At 51.0% G+C, this 16,598-nt stretch overlaps 5 protein-coding genes across 5 annotated transcripts; 2 read left to right on the forward strand and 3 right to left on the reverse strand.

Moving 5' to 3' along the window:
• Positions 1 to 19: 19 nt before the first annotated feature.
• J4E82_009971 (uncharacterized protein) lies at positions 20 to 2,701 on the reverse strand (the record flags this gene model as incomplete). Its single annotated transcript, XM_051736189.1, has 1 exon — positions 20 to 2,701. One exon carries the CDS (start codon positions 2,699 to 2,701, stop codon positions 20 to 22), a length of 2,682 nt encoding a protein of 893 aa, XP_051584037.1.
• A 2,457-nt stretch (positions 2,702 to 5,158) lies between these two features.
• J4E82_009972 (uncharacterized protein) lies at positions 5,159 to 5,719 on the reverse strand (the record flags this gene model as incomplete). Its single annotated transcript, XM_051736190.1, has 1 exon — positions 5,159 to 5,719. One exon carries the CDS (start codon positions 5,717 to 5,719, stop codon positions 5,159 to 5,161), a length of 561 nt encoding a protein of 186 aa, XP_051584038.1.
• Positions 5,720 to 6,407: 688 nt separating this feature from the next.
• On the forward strand, positions 6,408 to 7,406 carry J4E82_009973 (uncharacterized protein; the record flags this gene model as incomplete). Its single annotated transcript, XM_051736191.1, has 1 exon — positions 6,408 to 7,406. One exon carries the CDS (start codon positions 6,408 to 6,410, stop codon positions 7,404 to 7,406), a length of 999 nt encoding a protein of 332 aa, XP_051584039.1.
• Positions 7,407 to 7,585: 179 nt separating this feature from the next.
• J4E82_009974 (uncharacterized protein) lies at positions 7,586 to 12,489 on the reverse strand (the record flags this gene model as incomplete). Its single annotated transcript, XM_051736192.1, has 13 exons — positions 7,586 to 8,502; positions 8,554 to 8,747; positions 8,827 to 8,860; positions 9,062 to 9,313; positions 9,367 to 9,520; positions 9,579 to 10,113; positions 10,165 to 10,809; positions 10,857 to 11,092; positions 11,142 to 11,564; positions 11,613 to 11,747; positions 11,912 to 12,025; positions 12,082 to 12,177; positions 12,481 to 12,489. The coding sequence occupies 13 exons, from the start codon at positions 12,487 to 12,489 to the stop codon at positions 7,586 to 7,588; spliced, it is 3,744 nt and encodes a 1,247-aa protein (XP_051584040.1).
• Positions 12,490 to 13,479: 990 nt separating this feature from the next.
• J4E82_009975 (uncharacterized protein) lies at positions 13,480 to 15,095 on the forward strand (the record flags this gene model as incomplete). Its single annotated transcript, XM_051736193.1, has 4 exons — positions 13,480 to 13,697; positions 13,742 to 14,318; positions 14,376 to 14,901; positions 14,965 to 15,095. 4 exons carry the CDS (start codon positions 13,480 to 13,482, stop codon positions 15,093 to 15,095), a joined length of 1,452 nt encoding a protein of 483 aa, XP_051584041.1.
• Between the last annotated feature and the right edge of the window lie 1,503 nt (positions 15,096 to 16,598).

Genomic DNA, 16,598 nt, shown 5'->3' on the forward strand with positions numbered 1-16,598 from the left:
CAAAATCTAATCACGTCTTTTATGAGATAGCCAACTTCGATCTAGCTATTCCTGTAAGCAAGCCATTGACGTTCAGTTTCCACCACAACCACAACTCCTTCATTGGGGTACGGTCTCGATGTCGAAACGTTCTCCCTTCAGCCTTCTGTGGCACGAAACTCAGCTGCTCTCCTTCCGAACAGCGCCCGACGTGGTCTATGCAACGATCTATCGACATCTCTAGACATCTCGTGTACAGACTTTCCTCATTATCTCCTGGCAAGATAGGCGGGAAGACCTTCTCCAGGACGTCACCACCGTCCAAACTCGATGTCAGCTGATGTAACGTTGATGCGACCTTATCGACTGCGCCATCGTAGAGTGCAAAGAAGATGCAGTGGTTTCCCTTGTACTCAGGAAGATGGCCTGTGTGCATATTGATCATCAGCCCCGCACGCGCGGTCAACTTCTTGCCGATATAATTTGTGCCTGAAACAATGGTCAGCTCGGGCTGCCACTCTTCCACTGCGTCCCATACGTCACGAAAATTGACGCTCTCGACAACGAGGTTCGGTTCGGGCGATACATGATCCTGCGGTATGAGACGGTCGAAGTACGCCTTGCGCTGACGGTCGTGACCAAAGATCTGGCGGCGAAGCCCGTGATACTTCTGCCAGAACGCATCAACGATGCGGCGCTTCTTCAATAGCTGGTGGAACTGCCCATAGCTTGTTTCCTGGATGCAATGGTAGCCAGGAAAGGTTTGATCGAGACGGTAGCGGAGGTAACGGTGCTGAGGACCATCCGAGCACAGCAGGAGCAGTTTCAATGGCTCTCGCTTTTTCGTATTCAAACTATCCTGGAGCCTCAAACTGTTGCATGGCAGTTGCAAATCGATGGTCTTGGCAAAGGGGAGTCTTCCGCGATCAGGGTGGAATAGCACATGAATGGGATCTTCCTCGCCCATCAGTGATCGCAACACTGCACGTCCCACAGCAGGAGCCTGTGCGAAGCCACCCGTGTTGTTACCACCAGTAATGATCAGCTGACCACCACCAGCGATGGGAACCCTTTCGAAAAGGCCAAGGCCTGTCGGTGTGAAAGGCCGCACACAGAACTTACGGTATCCGCCCGGGTAGAAGGCCATAGGGCCCCGCTTTCTTGCAGCAGCATAGTTTTGTGGAAAGTAAATTCGTGCAACCTCCTCAAGCTCGGCGTAGAGAGCCTCCATCTCTTGCGAGTCTGGTAATGGGCGATCTAGACCGACGTAACCGTACCCACCTCCAAAGATGAGAATGTCCTCACCAGTTTCTGCATCATTGGCTACGGTGATGTTGACATCTTCTACCTTGTGGCCACGTCGATGGATCTTCATGGAATTATGCATTGTCGGGCTCAGATTGGGGATCTGCAACCATATTCCTAGAACGCCATGGACAAGGTTCTCCGAGGCCGTCCCGTTCAACAGTTCATTTTTTGTGGTACCAGGACTTATGACGAAGTGATCGGCCTTCAGGTCTCCCTTCTCTGACTTGAGCATGATGACCTCGCCTCCAGAGTTGCGCTGGATACTCTGGACTTCGCAATCCCACACGAATTCCACGCCCAGGGTAGCGAGGTGATGTATCAACTTAGCCATGAATAGGTGGACGTTCACTGTGAAACCGTCCACAATGATGCCTCCGGCAAGATGATTGGTCTCGGCGGCGGGGCGGAAGCTGGGATATTGCTCCAGGAATTCCTCGGGACTAGGAGCTTGGAGAAGCGCACCAAGTCTATCGTTCAGACTGATGGATGATTCCAAGGCGACTGGCTCCGTATACATGCGTATAATGTCCTTGTGGAAGCCGACGTCACTGAACAGCTGCGGGTAGGTGTTCATAAGTTCTTGCCAGATCTTCCCGGACTCACAGTTCACCTCATGGATATTCTTCTTGAAAGTCGCCGCCATCCAACCCGGAATGCGTTCAAAAGCGTCGACCCAAGCTTGTTCTTTGCTAGAAAAGTCTCTTGGCGACTTTACACTCCATCCGCCATTGCGGACAGTATTACGGAATATGGGCTGCATGTCCCGGTATATGTCGCTGCCTTGCTCATTGTAATTGTCGGCTTCGGTGTTGGTGAACATGCGAGCGTTATGGCCGCCGCTTGTAACGCCTAGCCGCGCCCAATCCTTGGGTTGGCAAAAGCGAGGGTCTGGCCCCTGGTCGACGACTCGAATGCGGTAGCCACGCACAGCTAAGAAATGAGCGGTCATCAGATTCATGATACCCGCCCCGACTAGCAGGACAGTTTCTTTCCCAGGCTGAGAGTTTATCTTATTGCCAAGGACCCTTTGACTTCGGACATTGGCACAGACTCGGGCATAGAGCATCTCTGCATCTCGAAGCACTGATTCCTCCCATTCTTTTGTTGGCTCGTTTGGCATTCGCTCGGAGAATTCGGACATCTGAGCCACACGGCCGTTGGCATATTCCTGTAGGCGAGGTATGCTAGTGGGATCTCGCACTAGCATCGACTTGGGCATATGGCAAGCTTGGGCGAGCCAGCTATCCATGAGGTCACCCGTCACTTCTTCGCCATCGCATATCCATACGTCGAATGCCTCTCCACTAGTAAACGGAATAGAAAGACCAGAGCTAGTATCTTTGAAGATAGCATAGCTGGAATAGTCCGTCCCAGAACAGACGGAGGGAAGTCTGATAGTAATAAGAAACTTCATGATGAGTACAGTCGGTGCTTGATGTGCAAGATCGTCAACAAGAGAAATAGAGGTTGGATGCTTCAGTCTTGATCGGTTATTGAGACGATTCGCAATCTTCTAACTCAGCATATATAGCATGATCGCGGAAAATTGAGAAATCGTTCACACCCACTCCAATCCCGTTTCGTGAACGCAACCTTCTTTGCATCTAAGCGAACCTGTACATCTGGGCACCATACTATGCATCTCCAAGTCGGTGTGAAAGGTAGAGCACATGGTGACAACGACGATGTCGAATCAGTCGTCAAACTTCGTGCCAATACAGCCACAAGGTGTTGTATACAATCCCTACTGCATGTGGGTCCGCCTCCACACTGTAACAGTGAGTGTAGATGAGCCACCAGTAGCTAGAGACCAACCCTTTCTTTTGTTGGCGATGACAAGCAGCGCTTGACTGCATCTGGTCAATGGGTTTTGTCTGAAATGGTGTTCGTATCTGCATCAGGTGTAACCACAATGACTAGCGAGGCTGCCTTAGCTTCCTGCGGCTTACCGAAATCTAACGCAGGGCTCGGCCCGGCGGGTAGAACCGGGCATCAGGAACAAGTGTCTCCGCTCCACTTGTTATGACAGACCCTCGGCAACAAGGGAAGTATAGTTCCCTCCGGCATCTACTACTACCTACCTGGTGGCCTGCAGTGGTGATCGATACTGTGCTTCGTACTCTTGCGTGGCAACATCGTAGCAATGCGCCTACTTACAGCGCGAGGTCTTGTATCCCTTGACTGAGTCTCTGCTTGAGGATGCCGTTACGTAATGTCAAAGTTGTGGTGGCTGGCAGCCATACCACCCTGCATGTCGGCTTCTTTCCCGATTTGAACCAAGGTGATCACTGAAGCAAGACAAGATTCCGAGAGTCTGCGTACACACACGTCCCATCGTCCATACACTGCTGTCCCCGGTCAGATCATCATCTGTTGGGTTAGGTAGCCTCACTATTGCGCATAGTCTCAACGCGCCTTTGCACAGCCGAACCTTGCATATACAACTTGGTACCCTACGTGCGGTGCCTACTTCAAGTATTTCAAAAGTCATTTGTGTAAAGTACAACACGGAATTCGCAGGCGTGTACCACCCCCAGCTGTTTCGGATGAACACTATACGATCACCCAGCAGCTGCATATCTAGCTCTACCGCAACAACACCATTTTCCTGAAACGAACTGTATCTGGAACGCTGCACTACTTCACCGTTCAGTTGACCTAGGTCCAGACGCCCAGACTCCCCCTTCTCGGAGCCATGACTTTGCTGAACGACTATTCATGCGCACATTGTTATTACACTATAAGCAGTGAAGATCGCCTGTAGCGCAATTCCACGTTGGTGATCCCATCTGCATACCTGTCGTACGCGCAACACGGCATTCGAATAGGGTAGAGTGTAGGATTCTAAGCAGCCACATCCTCAGGGTGAGACCATCTACATGCCGCTTATCCGTCGCTTGGTGTAGTGAAGCCATGACCATAGGATATGTTAAGCTGTGCAGGTAATGAGGGACTGCTCGGCTTTTTGACGATTGATGCGCAGTTACTAAGCCCCAAACCTGGGCCGAATTTCGATCTTGTCCCCCAAGCTGAAATGGCGCGTGCATTCGGCGCGAGTGGTTTTATACTTCGATTAAGTTCTACTCTCAAAGCGCTACGTACTACGTTCGACGGACCAAGCACGTTTGTATCATCGGCACATTGCGACAAGGTATAACGCGTTGTAATTTAATGATCTAGCGCCTGGATCAGCAATGCCAGACGAGGTATTCGTCTTGTGTATGCATGCCATCGTCTGACGCATACTGCGCTTTATCATGCCACAATGGGGTACCCGTGGTCGCCGTTACGATGCAGCCACTCCAAGCAGGCACCACTGATGACTGCACGCATATGTCATCGATCACTCATTGCAAAGGACAACATGTACTTTTTGATTCCTTCCGTGAGTACTTGGGGACAGTTGATGCAATCGTGAAGTGGATCTGTGTGAATGTGAAGCCGGCAGCTTGACATATCGTGCACACAAATGCATATGTTTTTCATATCCAGCGGGCCGAGATTCGCAACCATGTTGCGTTCTAGTCAGTTCAATCACCGGCGTCCGACATGGCCAGTCATGTCTTTGGATTGGTGGAAACGGAAGAGCTGGCTCCACCCTATTTTTCTTCTTATTCTAAGCCCATTCGTGCTTTTGTTTCTCACACTTCCAGCCCTCGTTGACTTACTTGTTGACATTTCTACTGAGTATAGCCAAGATGCATCGACAGTGGCCGGCAATCGCGTCGCGGTGCGTTATCTCCAGCACGACACGATCACAACGTCATGTAAGTTCTCGAGAGTACATCTGTGGAGCGATAGATCACTGATTTTAGCTAAGTCATTGTCTTTCCTAGCTCCCTAGCTTACATCCGACTCGTCTTTACATTCCCTATGCAGCGGCCACATCGCTTGCCATCTCCAACAGAGCATCCTTGTCGCAGAACTCAACCACCTTCTTGACCTTGGACCCATCCTCATTGAAGTACAAAAACCAAGCAGCCTCAGAGGAATACGTCTTCCCACTGCTCCTGACAAACACATCGGCCTTCGCTGTGAAAGCGGCGCGGCGCGCCTCCACGTCAATGGCCAAGTTGGACATGACGTTATCCTTGAAGTGCAGCACTCTGATATCGTTCCCGAACATGCTTTGAAAAGCGGTCGTGTCGAAGGAAGCATCTGCCGCAAGTCCGAAAGCTTTCATAACAGTTGCCGGGAGGAAATGACGTGTGCAGTCGGATGTAAGATCGCGATTGATGACTGATGGGTCGCTGTGAGCTGCGCCCTCTTCGAATGCCGACAAGAAGGCTCGGGCTGTGGTCTCCATCTGCTCTCTGAGATTCGTCGTGGGTGGAACTAGAGCCATGTCGAGGTCGTATGTGGCCGTGTGTTGGGTATTGAAGGTCTTGTTCAGGATGCTGTTAGCCAGAAAGTTGATGCAGTGATTGCACATTGAGTTGCGATTGAAGCCAGCTTATAGCTCCTGCAGAGTTACAGTGTCTACCTCTCCGACAACTCTGCTTTAGGGTACTACATGGTGTTTTCTACACTTAACCCCTATTTTGGCATGGTGCTTTACCAACATAACATGTTTACATAACGTTATGTAAAGCGGCATCCGTCAAAGACTTTTGAGATCTTGGCGAAATTCGTTACGCGATCTACTACTAGCGCAGATGACATTTTCTCCCATTCCAGCCTAGTCCGTCTTGACTTCGGGGTCTCCCCGGCCATACTTGCGATCTAGCTTGGCCCCACCGGATGACATTGTCGCTTCCTCCAGCCTAGCTCGCAGCTAGATGTCCGAGTATTCCCATGTGTCCAGGTACTGAGCCTCATTTCAAGTGATATATCGAGCATTTAGCACTTGATACCTGACATGGTAGAGACGCCCATACGGAGCAGCGGTGTAAGCATTCGTCCTGTTCTGCCCCTATGAGAGCGATGGTTTGTAAGTGCCGAGTCCGCGGCGACCCGGCGATGTGCGACTATGTGCAGTGCCTTCATTATATATGTGGTCAGCCTGCCAACCTGTGAAACATCTTTCCATCGATACACTTCAAAATCACTCAAGATCTCATCAATTCATCACAATCGAATCACATTCACCTTCTATATCCAAGTTCATTCTCGTTGAAACAATGTCTCCTTACGCTCAGGCCCATGTTTCGCCAAAAGGCCCAGGCGATGCGCGTCCAACAGCTATGCAAATCATCAAGGACGAAAAGGCTGAGAATACACTTAAGGGGGAGGTCATCGTCATTACTGGTACATCGTCTGGCATAGGTATCGAAACTACTCGTGCTCTAGCAGCCACTGGCGCGACCCTCTTTCTTACCGCCCGAAACACAGCGAAGGCTCAATCCGCCCTCGAGGGTATCTTAGAACCTTCACGCATGACCATCGTCGAGATGGACCAGGAGAAACTCTCGTCTGTCCGGGCCGCCGCTGAGACTATCCTTAGCAAGACTTCAAAGATCCATCTCCTTGTCAACAATGCCGGAATCATGGCTATACCAGATCTCCGCTTCACAGCTGATGGGCACGAACTTCAATTCGGCACAAACCATCTATCGCATTTCCTTTTCTACAAGCTTCTAGAACCCGCCCTTCTAGCAGCCGCCTCGCCTAGCCTCCCGTCCCGCGTCGTCAGCCTCGCCTCTTCAGCGCACAACATCTGCGGCATCAATGATTCCGACAACTACAACTTCCAGAAGGGCGACTATCACCCTACCATGGCCTATGGCCAGTCCAAGACGGCGAATATCTACTTGGCTAATGAGATTGAGCGTCGCCATGGCTCGCGCCACCTTCACGCCACGAGCGTCCATCCAGGCGTTATCATGACCGCACTCATGCAGCATCTGCCTCCGGACGCTTTCGATGGTCAGGATCACGTATACCCTACAATCAAGAGTGTCGAGCAGGGTGCTGCGACAACGGTGTGGGCCGCCGTTGCTGAGACTTGGAAGAACAGGGGTGGCAAATACTTGGTTGACTGCGCAGAGCCGGAGCCATACAAGGAAGGCGATGACAAGTACACTGCACCGGGCTACGCCCCATGGGCTTATGATGTAGAGAAGGCACAAAGGTTATGGAAAGACTCGCTCAAGATCGTGGGATTGCCGGATGACGAGTAGTATCTCTGCAGAAACACTGAATCTCATTGTACCTTCTAGTTCTTCATAACATAGCAAAGAGATCTCTCTCTACACGACCGACCAATCTTCCGATATCCTACTTTCTCTCTTATCATAGCTTTGCAATGACAAGTATAGCATCTTACAAGCCTTCTTACTTATACCGCATCAGGACATTTCTAATTCAAAGACAAGTTTTCCATTGCCGGAAGACTTAGAGGCTCTTCTCCTCTCGCCAACCTCCAACGGTTACTAGAAGCAAGCAGATCGTCGCATCCTTGCACTGCCCACGACCACTTCTTCAGAAACGCTGGGGTAGCCTCCCAGTTCTGTTTAACATGAGGCTCTCCCCAGACTATAAGTCCTCTGCGGCCCGCTGTGACCCCATCGTCATCATTGCCTACGGCTGCGACCGGTTGTTCCAGCGCAGTCTTTGGATCAGACAAAGTAATAGCAACTGGTGTACCTCTTCGCTCCTGGGTCGGTATACTCCCCATAAGCTCCCCAACAAGATCATCCAACAGATCCCAATGGTCGAGTTGTTTCTCGTACCTAATGAAATTGTCTCGTAGCGAAGGGAATGGAAAGAGATTGATCCAGGACGAGTGTGTACGCTCTTGCTGCAAGCGAGTGGGAAATAGCGACGGAGGTATGTTAGGGTTTAGAGGATATATGTTGGTATCGTCGGTGTAGGGTAAGCTGATAGGACAAACCGGACATTCTGTATAAGGCTTGTCGTATGACCAACCTTTGAGAAGCGCATTCAGGGTACGCTTGTTGGAGACGAAAGCTCGAAAAACATTGTATTGGACTAGGTGGAGGAGGTGATCGGTGGAAAGAGGGAAGACCATGGGCGGGGGATTGAGCGTGGTTGGAACTAAGGTCGAAACGCATAGGAGTGAGTCCCGGAATACCACAGTGCTTCTGGGAGTAGCAGTCGAGTTGACAACATTCGCATCCTTGGTGGTGAGATCCTTGGTAGCGGTCTCCTCAGCATCGATGAGCAAGTCGTCCAGTTCATCCAGGCGCCAGCGATCAACTTGGAATGGGCGCGAGGATTGAGCAGAAGCCGCGTTTGGCTTCTTCTTTCGTAGACCTTTATCGAAATCAGCTCAGCAAAGCGCAGGGTGCTTAAGACCAGACTCACGATGCAATCGTTGGTTCTTCCGATTCTGAACTTTTCTGCGCTGCTTAGTGGTTACGGCTTCGATGTTGTTGAGCTGGTGGTCGGGCCTGTTCGCTTGGCCCTCCGAAGAGACCAAGAAGAGTGGGGCAACAAAATGATACATGGTCAGTCGCTTAGAGGCACACGTCTTGTGCTGAAGAACAGCGCGGTTATCTCTCTTTGGGATGTCGTTAGGACGAAATGCGGTGTGTCGAATGCATTGATTATGTGATTATCAAGATAGATTGACCTCACGCTATAGTCGGCCCTTTGTCGTCACGGATCCAAACTAAGATAACCGGGCTCGCCCTATCTGGACTAGTGGAAATCCCCACAAACGCTATGGTGGGACACAGGGGCCAGGCTTCCAGCAATTTCCATTCGTCATCAACAAAACGCAACTGAAACTCATGCGCAATCAAAACTTCGCACGATAGCAAAACATGACACCATAACGCATTCCGGGTCCAAATCCACTACAGCTGCTTACCTTCTGCCTCGCCAACCTGGGACAACGGGCCGAAGGGATGCTGCTTGCGCTTAAAGCCAATCTTGACACGTCCAATGCGCGACATCTTGTCCTCGAACTCTGTACCTATTCGCAGCACGGTTTCTCGGTACATCGTTGCCGTGGTCCAGTCGTAGGAGCAACCAATGATGCGCTTCATACCGCCCTCAGAGCCGGCCATGAGAAAACACACGGGTGGTCGTTCGGCAAGGAAGAGAATCGCAGTCATGTTGCCTATGACAAATTAGCATCTTCTTCGCGCTGCTCACGTTACCACTAGCACTCACCGGTATCTACCAGCGTGAAGAGGCGCTGCTCCCCAGGTCCAGCTGATTTCGCTCGTTGTACAAGAGCTGCAACGGCAGGGTCGGTTGTTGGATCGACAGGAACACATTCGCCATGAACATTGCGCTCGTGCCTGGAAAGTGGACTAGCCGCTGCCTACAAGTGCGAGAACAGAATCAGTACAACGTTATGGATGGAATGAGAGCGCACATACGGTCCACTTCATGCGCCCAAGTCTACCACCAAAGATCTGGGTCTCAATCGTTTCCAGGTCCATATAGCCCTCAAAGCCAAAAAACCAGCATTGTTGCTCCCAAAACTTGCCAAGGTAGAGCAAGCGAAGCAACCATGGCGATAAGCCCATGATCAACAGTGAGTAGATGAGCAAAAAGGCGCCGATGGCGCGCAGTATCGAGGTAGCGAAAGGGATAGCAAGGAGTGTAATAGCAACGATGAACACGACACCGCCGAGACGCAGCATCAACTTCGCGATCATACGTTTCCACGAGTCGCGCCGAGTGTAAGCGACTGGTGTGAATGACTTCCACCGTACATTTGCGGCACGGCAACCGTCAAGGATGATGCTATCGTCTTCACCAACACCGGCAATACCGACATCTTGAGGCAATATGTCCCAGAGCTTGGCATTGTAGGCATCGTCCATCGAGTGCCACGGTTGGTCCGGCGTCTTCGGCAGCATGCATATCAGACGCTCCAGTAGCTGGTCGCTACCGTTCGCAAGGGAGAGACTATGGGGTATCAGTGATAGGATATGCGAATGCACTTGCTGTTTTACATACCGCGCGAATGCTTGAAACGCAGAGTCCGTACGATCGATCTGTGGCCTGAAGCGAAGCAAGCCCATCAAAGCGTAGCTGTGATCGCCAGGAAGATACTCTCCAGTCTGGCGTTTGTGCAGGCACTCGAGAGCAAGCGTGACGAGCTCAAGCTGGCTCAAGATCAAATTTCCTTCGTAGTGGTCGATAAGCTGTCGGGCGACATGAGCGTCGTCGTGCCAGACTTGAGCAGCGAACTGATTCTTTGCGACCAGAATTGGCTGCGATAGATCGCTGTCACGCACGTAGACTTTGATCATCTCACCAGCAGGAGCTAGGAGAACTTCCGGAAAAGTCCACACTCGGCTACCCCATTGTTGAAGCATGAGATCAGGTGTGTTGATCTCGTACCTGTTGTTTGCTGGAGCTGCGACTGCGATCACGAGGGACTGCGCGCCTCGAATGACATCGCATATACGATACACGTCCTCCTCGAGTTGGTTGTCAGGCATACAAGAACATCCGACCCAGTATGCAATGACACCCGCGTTGCGCGCCGCGGCGTCGGCAATCTCATGTAAGACCCTAAAGTCATCGGGCGTGTTGAACTGCTCGGCGGTGTATGCAATAAAGACATATGATAGACTGTTACCGTTTTGTTGTGCCAGCCTGGATATGTCAGAGGTTTACTGGTGGCATGTGCCTTGTCGACTTACCAATCTTCGACCTTGATGATCATCGCCGGCTTACCTTGCTCACGCAAGAAGCAGAGATATCTGGGACGCAAGACACGCTCAGCGATAGGGTTGGCCTCACTCGACGCGAGACCTTTGGGTCTGTGCATCTCGATCGCGTTTTTGGCGACTTTTGGGTACCCAAAGTACTGATACGGCACGGGATCGTAGTTGCCCCCGTTTCGTGAAGCTATCTCAGCAGGGCTTGGACTAGAGATCTGAACTACCGTTAGTCGTATCTCATAGCCAAGAAGAGAGTCAACTTACAAATATCGTGATCATACACGATGCGATGAACCATTTGAGGCAAAGCATAGGGTAGTCTTCACTAGGAATCTTCCCATTGAGCCGCGCAAAGTCAATGTGTTTGAAGGGCCAGTTGGCCAGTCGCAAATACACTGGCGCAATGTTGCGGATGAATGTTCTCCGGTACGTAGATCCCGTGTTGTTTTCGAAGATATCGTCCACCGCTTGTACAACGAGCTTAGAAACCTGGCCATCCCAGGATGAGATGTATCGATCATCATAGTCGCCCGTCCATTCGCGATCAAAGCAGTCGCGATGACGGTGTTGGCCAAGCTTCTGATACCCAAGTCCTGGCTTGCGATAGAAGTTCGGAAACCCCCATTTCACCGTAGTAATGGGTGAGAAGATGTACGAATATCCTTTCAGCTCTATCGGGCCGTTGCGCTGCGTCATTTTAGCCGATGAACGATGAAAAAGGATGGGTCAACTAACCACTACGGACGAGACACCTGGTTGTTTTTCATTTGCTCCGTTGTCACCTTGGTACGGAGCAGCATGTTCATATGGCGCGATCTCGCGAACTGATGCTTGAGCGTCATTCGCGACCATGGTGATGGTAATGTCGATCTATTCACTTGAAACAACCACACAGCTGAGTAATGAACCCCGGCTGGTTGCTCGCGGCTGGCGGCGGAGGTTGATGATACTGTTGATAAGGCTGGTAGTAGTTTGTGGCTTGTGTCTTTACTTCTATCAGGGCAATGACCAGGAAGAGGAAGAAGCATACGTACCTGGGGTGAGAATGTCGGCTGTAGTTGCGATACTGGTTGGTGCTGCACTACAACGACAGGCTTTGTGGGATTGTTTGGATCGTAAGAACCTCCGCCACAGTGATGGGACTGTGTCTGATAAGAATTGTCAGATCGATAAAGGTTAGGAAGAAGGTTGAGGGCAGACTAACTGGATAGAATTGTTGTGACGAAGGTACTTGTACAGAAGTGTTACTGTTGGGATCGAAGCCGCCGCCGTGTTTGCCAGAGAGATTGGAGGGGTAAGCCTGATGGGTGTTAGTAAAGCCAATAAAGGTTCCAGAGGTCGTAGAGTCTTTATACCATTCGATTCTCTCTTAGATACAGCCGCAGTGAATCTGGGACTAAGTTTGAATTCAACTTCGGCGGACGATAGTGTATGGTACCCTCATATTTAGCTTGCTGTTCGGACTAATGCTCGATTAGTACGAGGGTGTAGCGCCCGTTCGAATGCGCAGATATCTACAACAATTGCTTTTGGGTGTACCCTCGACTTCAGCCCGCGCAGAGGATGTTTCCATTGGTCGCTTCGTATTGCCTGATCACTCCACTCTTCCCATCGAGGCATTGTGGCGTTCGACAGAGGCTCTGTAGGACAAGGTACGGATTGAAAGGGTCGAGACCACGACCATGTAACATCCAGTACCATGCGGCGAAAGGCAACGTTGGGGGCCGTTTTGGCATGTGATTTGCAACGTATTGACCTTGGCAGCGTTGCTGCAGTGTGCGCCTCCAGTAGTTCTACATCTTCGGCTACCCTAGTCATTTAACATTGTTCGGCGAGACTTTCATGCCTGCGCCATGCAGGGAATGATTCTCCATGTGACAGTATGAAGCGAACAGCGAGCGCTACAACTGTGCGCCTTTTGCCGTCGGCATTGATGCAAGCTGGTGCGGACAGCTCTCTTAGGAGTTTAGTTGTATTAACATGAAGCCGCGTCCACACCACTACGTAACTCGTATTTGAAAGGTGGTATCGATAAGCCACAGGATTCATGCGCGGATACACCCGGCGTAGTGGAGTAGATGCTGTTCTGGTGCTGGACGGATGCGACAGGTCGCGACCTCGTGTACAGTACCACTTGGAGGGGTTCGATGCTTGCCAGCTGCCACCTTGGCATTTTCAGCCTTGCGCCACCAATTAAGCGTAACGCTGACGGCTCATCCCGATAGGTCCGCTCGGACTTTTTCTCTCAGCTCTCGAAATTGCATGTCCACTTTTGGCCAGAGCTGGAAAATGCCAAGCACTGAACCGCTGGTCTGTGGTCTCATGGCCCGAATTTTCGAGCCAAAATTCCGCCTGACATGGTACACGGCTATGGTCGAAACTTGTGGCGCTGGACTCGACCTTTTTGGTGACTAGGGAAGACGAGGCAGCAGTGGCCTTGGATAGTGCTCGAGGTGAGCGATGGCTTTCGAGTGTGCGAGCTGTCGCTATTGGTACAGTATCGCTGTAATGTGAGCGTGCGACATCTTCCCAGCCATCCTCACAGACCGACTGTTCGCACGTTTGATTCAGCAAACCATCTTCAACAGGACCACGCCGAAACATGAGCTCTTTCAGAAGTTTGACTGCCGATCGCAAGCCTTTGGATGAATTTGAAAGAAGAGCTTCATTATTCGCGGCGACCCAGCGGGGTGCGACAAGTACTGGCATAACACTGGACCTGTTCGAATGGCGCGAAAATGCCGCCCAAGGTGTTGATAAGTGTAATCTGAAGTCTGTGCAAGAGCTCGAGTCGAAAAGCGAGGGAGCTGTCCGTGTGATGTGAGAATGTCCGTTAGCCATAACGTAGTTGCTGACAATGTTAGCTTTGCACCCCGGGATACGCCTGCACCAGGGACAACTGAAGCGCTGGTTGAGCTTTTCGACACATGCAGTATTCCAAGCGCATTCGTCGATGAGAGCTTACGAGCTGTTTCGCAGTCGTTTGCTGCGCGAGAAGATCTGGATGGCTCGATGTGCATATGGTTTCACCTCTTGTGCAATACGCTTGCTATACCCGAGAACACGACCGCGCCCGCCGAAGTAGCTGAAGGTCGGAAGCTGATACAGCCTCCGAGTCGAACACACTTCACCTGGTTGAAGCCAGGTATTGTGCTGAGAATCAGAAAGCCATCAACGATATTGCCCAAGCCAGTGCGAACGTCGACATCAGATAGTGATGATACCTTGGCCGCCATACCAATCAAAGCCAGGGTAGAGCTGGTATGTTTTGGCGCCCCTAGTACGCTGCATGATAGAATCCGAGAACTTACAGTGTCAACCACGTGCGCTGAACTACTCAACGATCCGTATGTGTTGCTGGAGATTGTGTTCGAGGAGATGTATAAGATCCTAGATTGGACTGCCTGGGCCATAGCAGACACGTTTGGACCTTTGGAAACGGTATATCATATCCCTCCAGTCTACTATGTAATACCGTTCATGCTAATGTTCCGTTAGCAAATTTCGGGAATCGCGAGCAAACCGGGGAAAGCAGCTGAGGAATTGCCGAAACACTTCTTCACGGAGCTGCACACCCTCACGAAACATACATTGTATTTGCGTGAGAATTGCGAAGCAGCCTTAGCTACTCTGAACGATCTGTATAGCCATCACAAGGTAGCGACAGGCGAAAGTCCAGAGATGCCGCAAAGGCATACTCGGCAGGCACTCAAATACAGAAAGACCCTGTTCGAGTCGACGCAGCGACGGCTTGCAAGTCTGAATGCGAGGCTTTCGAACATCATCGAGATGTCGTTCAACATCGTCACGCAGGGTGACAGCAAGTTGATGCAGTCGGAGAATCAAAGTATGAAGACTATTGCGGTGATGACGCTTGTGTTCATGCCGCTAGGCACGGTCGCTTCGATCTTCGGTAGCCAGTTCATGAAACTTCAGGATAAACAACCGTATCGCCTTACGGTGTCGCGCGACTTCTGGTTGATGTGGGTTATTGCGATTCCTTTGACCGCAGTGGTCTTGACCAGTAAGTGCAATACCGATGCAGGTCTTTCGAGCGGGTAGACTAACATGGTGTGCCATTAATCAGTCTGGCGGGTATGGTACGCAGAAGCAAAAGCAAGATTGGTAGACGGAGTGGAGAAGGGCGGACATGGCTATGTGGGATGGAAGACACTATTGCGCAGAGTCAAGGCGAAGAAGGGCATATTGGATGCATGAGCACACGCACGGGTCTGAGCGAAGATCGATGACGTAAGGACGGTGGGGCGGCTTCGGGCGACATTTATAGTTACCGTTGGCGTTCCTCACTAGAACACCAAACCACGAGCTCAATGCATGTTGCGAAACCATAGACAAACGTGATGAGACATACCTGTTCATCGAAATTCTTTACGGTTGCATTGCGATACCCGGGTAGCTTGATGGACGCGAGCGTGCCGCTCCGGACCGTTGCGCATCATAGCAAGTTGGAGCCATACTGTTGTCCCAAATCTGCATCGCTTCACTCTGGAAGCAACCCATGCCCGAGGTATGAAATCGAAAAGTTATTGTTATATTTATTTCACCAATGTCTTTTAGAGAAGAGATCATTTCTCAAGGATGAGCATCAATGAATGCGCGACTACCATACCTAGGGCGGCGATCACAAGGCATACGGAAGCAACATCCACATGCGCGATACGGCACGCGATCGGATTGCTCGCCGTCAACACGGCCAAGATCCTCTGCTACCAGTGACTATTGTGTCAACATCAGGAATGCAGCTCTGTCTCAATCGATTCAGTATTATCACGATGATGCCATGGTGATCAGTTAATTTGTGCGACTGGTGCACGATTGGTGAGGTCCAAACCTTGAGCAGAGCACTCGAGTCATTCTTTCCCACGTCTTGGTGAGCTCAGATTGCCACATCCGCTGTCGGTGTCGCAGCACATAAAAAGGTAGAGGCAGCCGTTACGCCCAGCCAAGGCGTGCCAATTAAGAGATTAGAGAACGATAGAACTGATATCAAGTAGAGGCGCGGGACGGAACTCTCCAACGCTGTTGCCAAGACGAGCATGGCCATCCCCTACGGTCGCATTCGATTCCGAGCAACATAACATGCTGTAACCACTGCTGAGACGATATGCGGAGTCGGAATCAAAGATGACCGGCCCGATAGTGCTGCCGCAAGTGCCTGGATGAGTAATCACAAGATTTGCTCAACGGAACTATCACGATGCCCAACTCAGCTCTGCGAGATTCAGGATAAGACCAGTTCTAAGATGAGAGGATTTGTTCTGCTCATGTCAGTCGAGGTCACGTGCTTCCAGCATCTGGGACATCATTCTGTGCATGAATACGAGATCTTGATCGCTTCCCAAGGGTTCATCTCCGCAGCACCGGACTAAACCCCACTGCCTCCCCACATTCACATACTCCCCACGTCCTGCTACAAGTCGCAGTGACGCGAATTCCAGTGCGGTAGTACGCGAACGTTAAAGTTTCCTAGCGGGTTGGCACGGAGCCTTGCCTAGACAGACCAGGCCGCACGGGTCCAATCGAATCACCAACAACTACCACAAATATCCGCGAATACCTCCGAGATGCGGTCCATATCTCATGCAATACTTGGCGACCATCGTAGACAAACATGGCAATAACTAATCTCTACTGTTCCTCATTAACAGCTGTCGTGGCAGAATATTGACTCTCTTACACGTTTTTCTCTTCTACTTTCCC

Source organism: Alternaria postmessia (assembly GCF_024291825.1).
Source record: "Alternaria postmessia strain BMP 2775 chromosome Unknown scaffold_107, whole genome shotgun sequence".
Taxonomy (NCBI): Eukaryota; Fungi; Ascomycota; class Dothideomycetes; order Pleosporales; family Pleosporaceae; genus Alternaria; species Alternaria postmessia.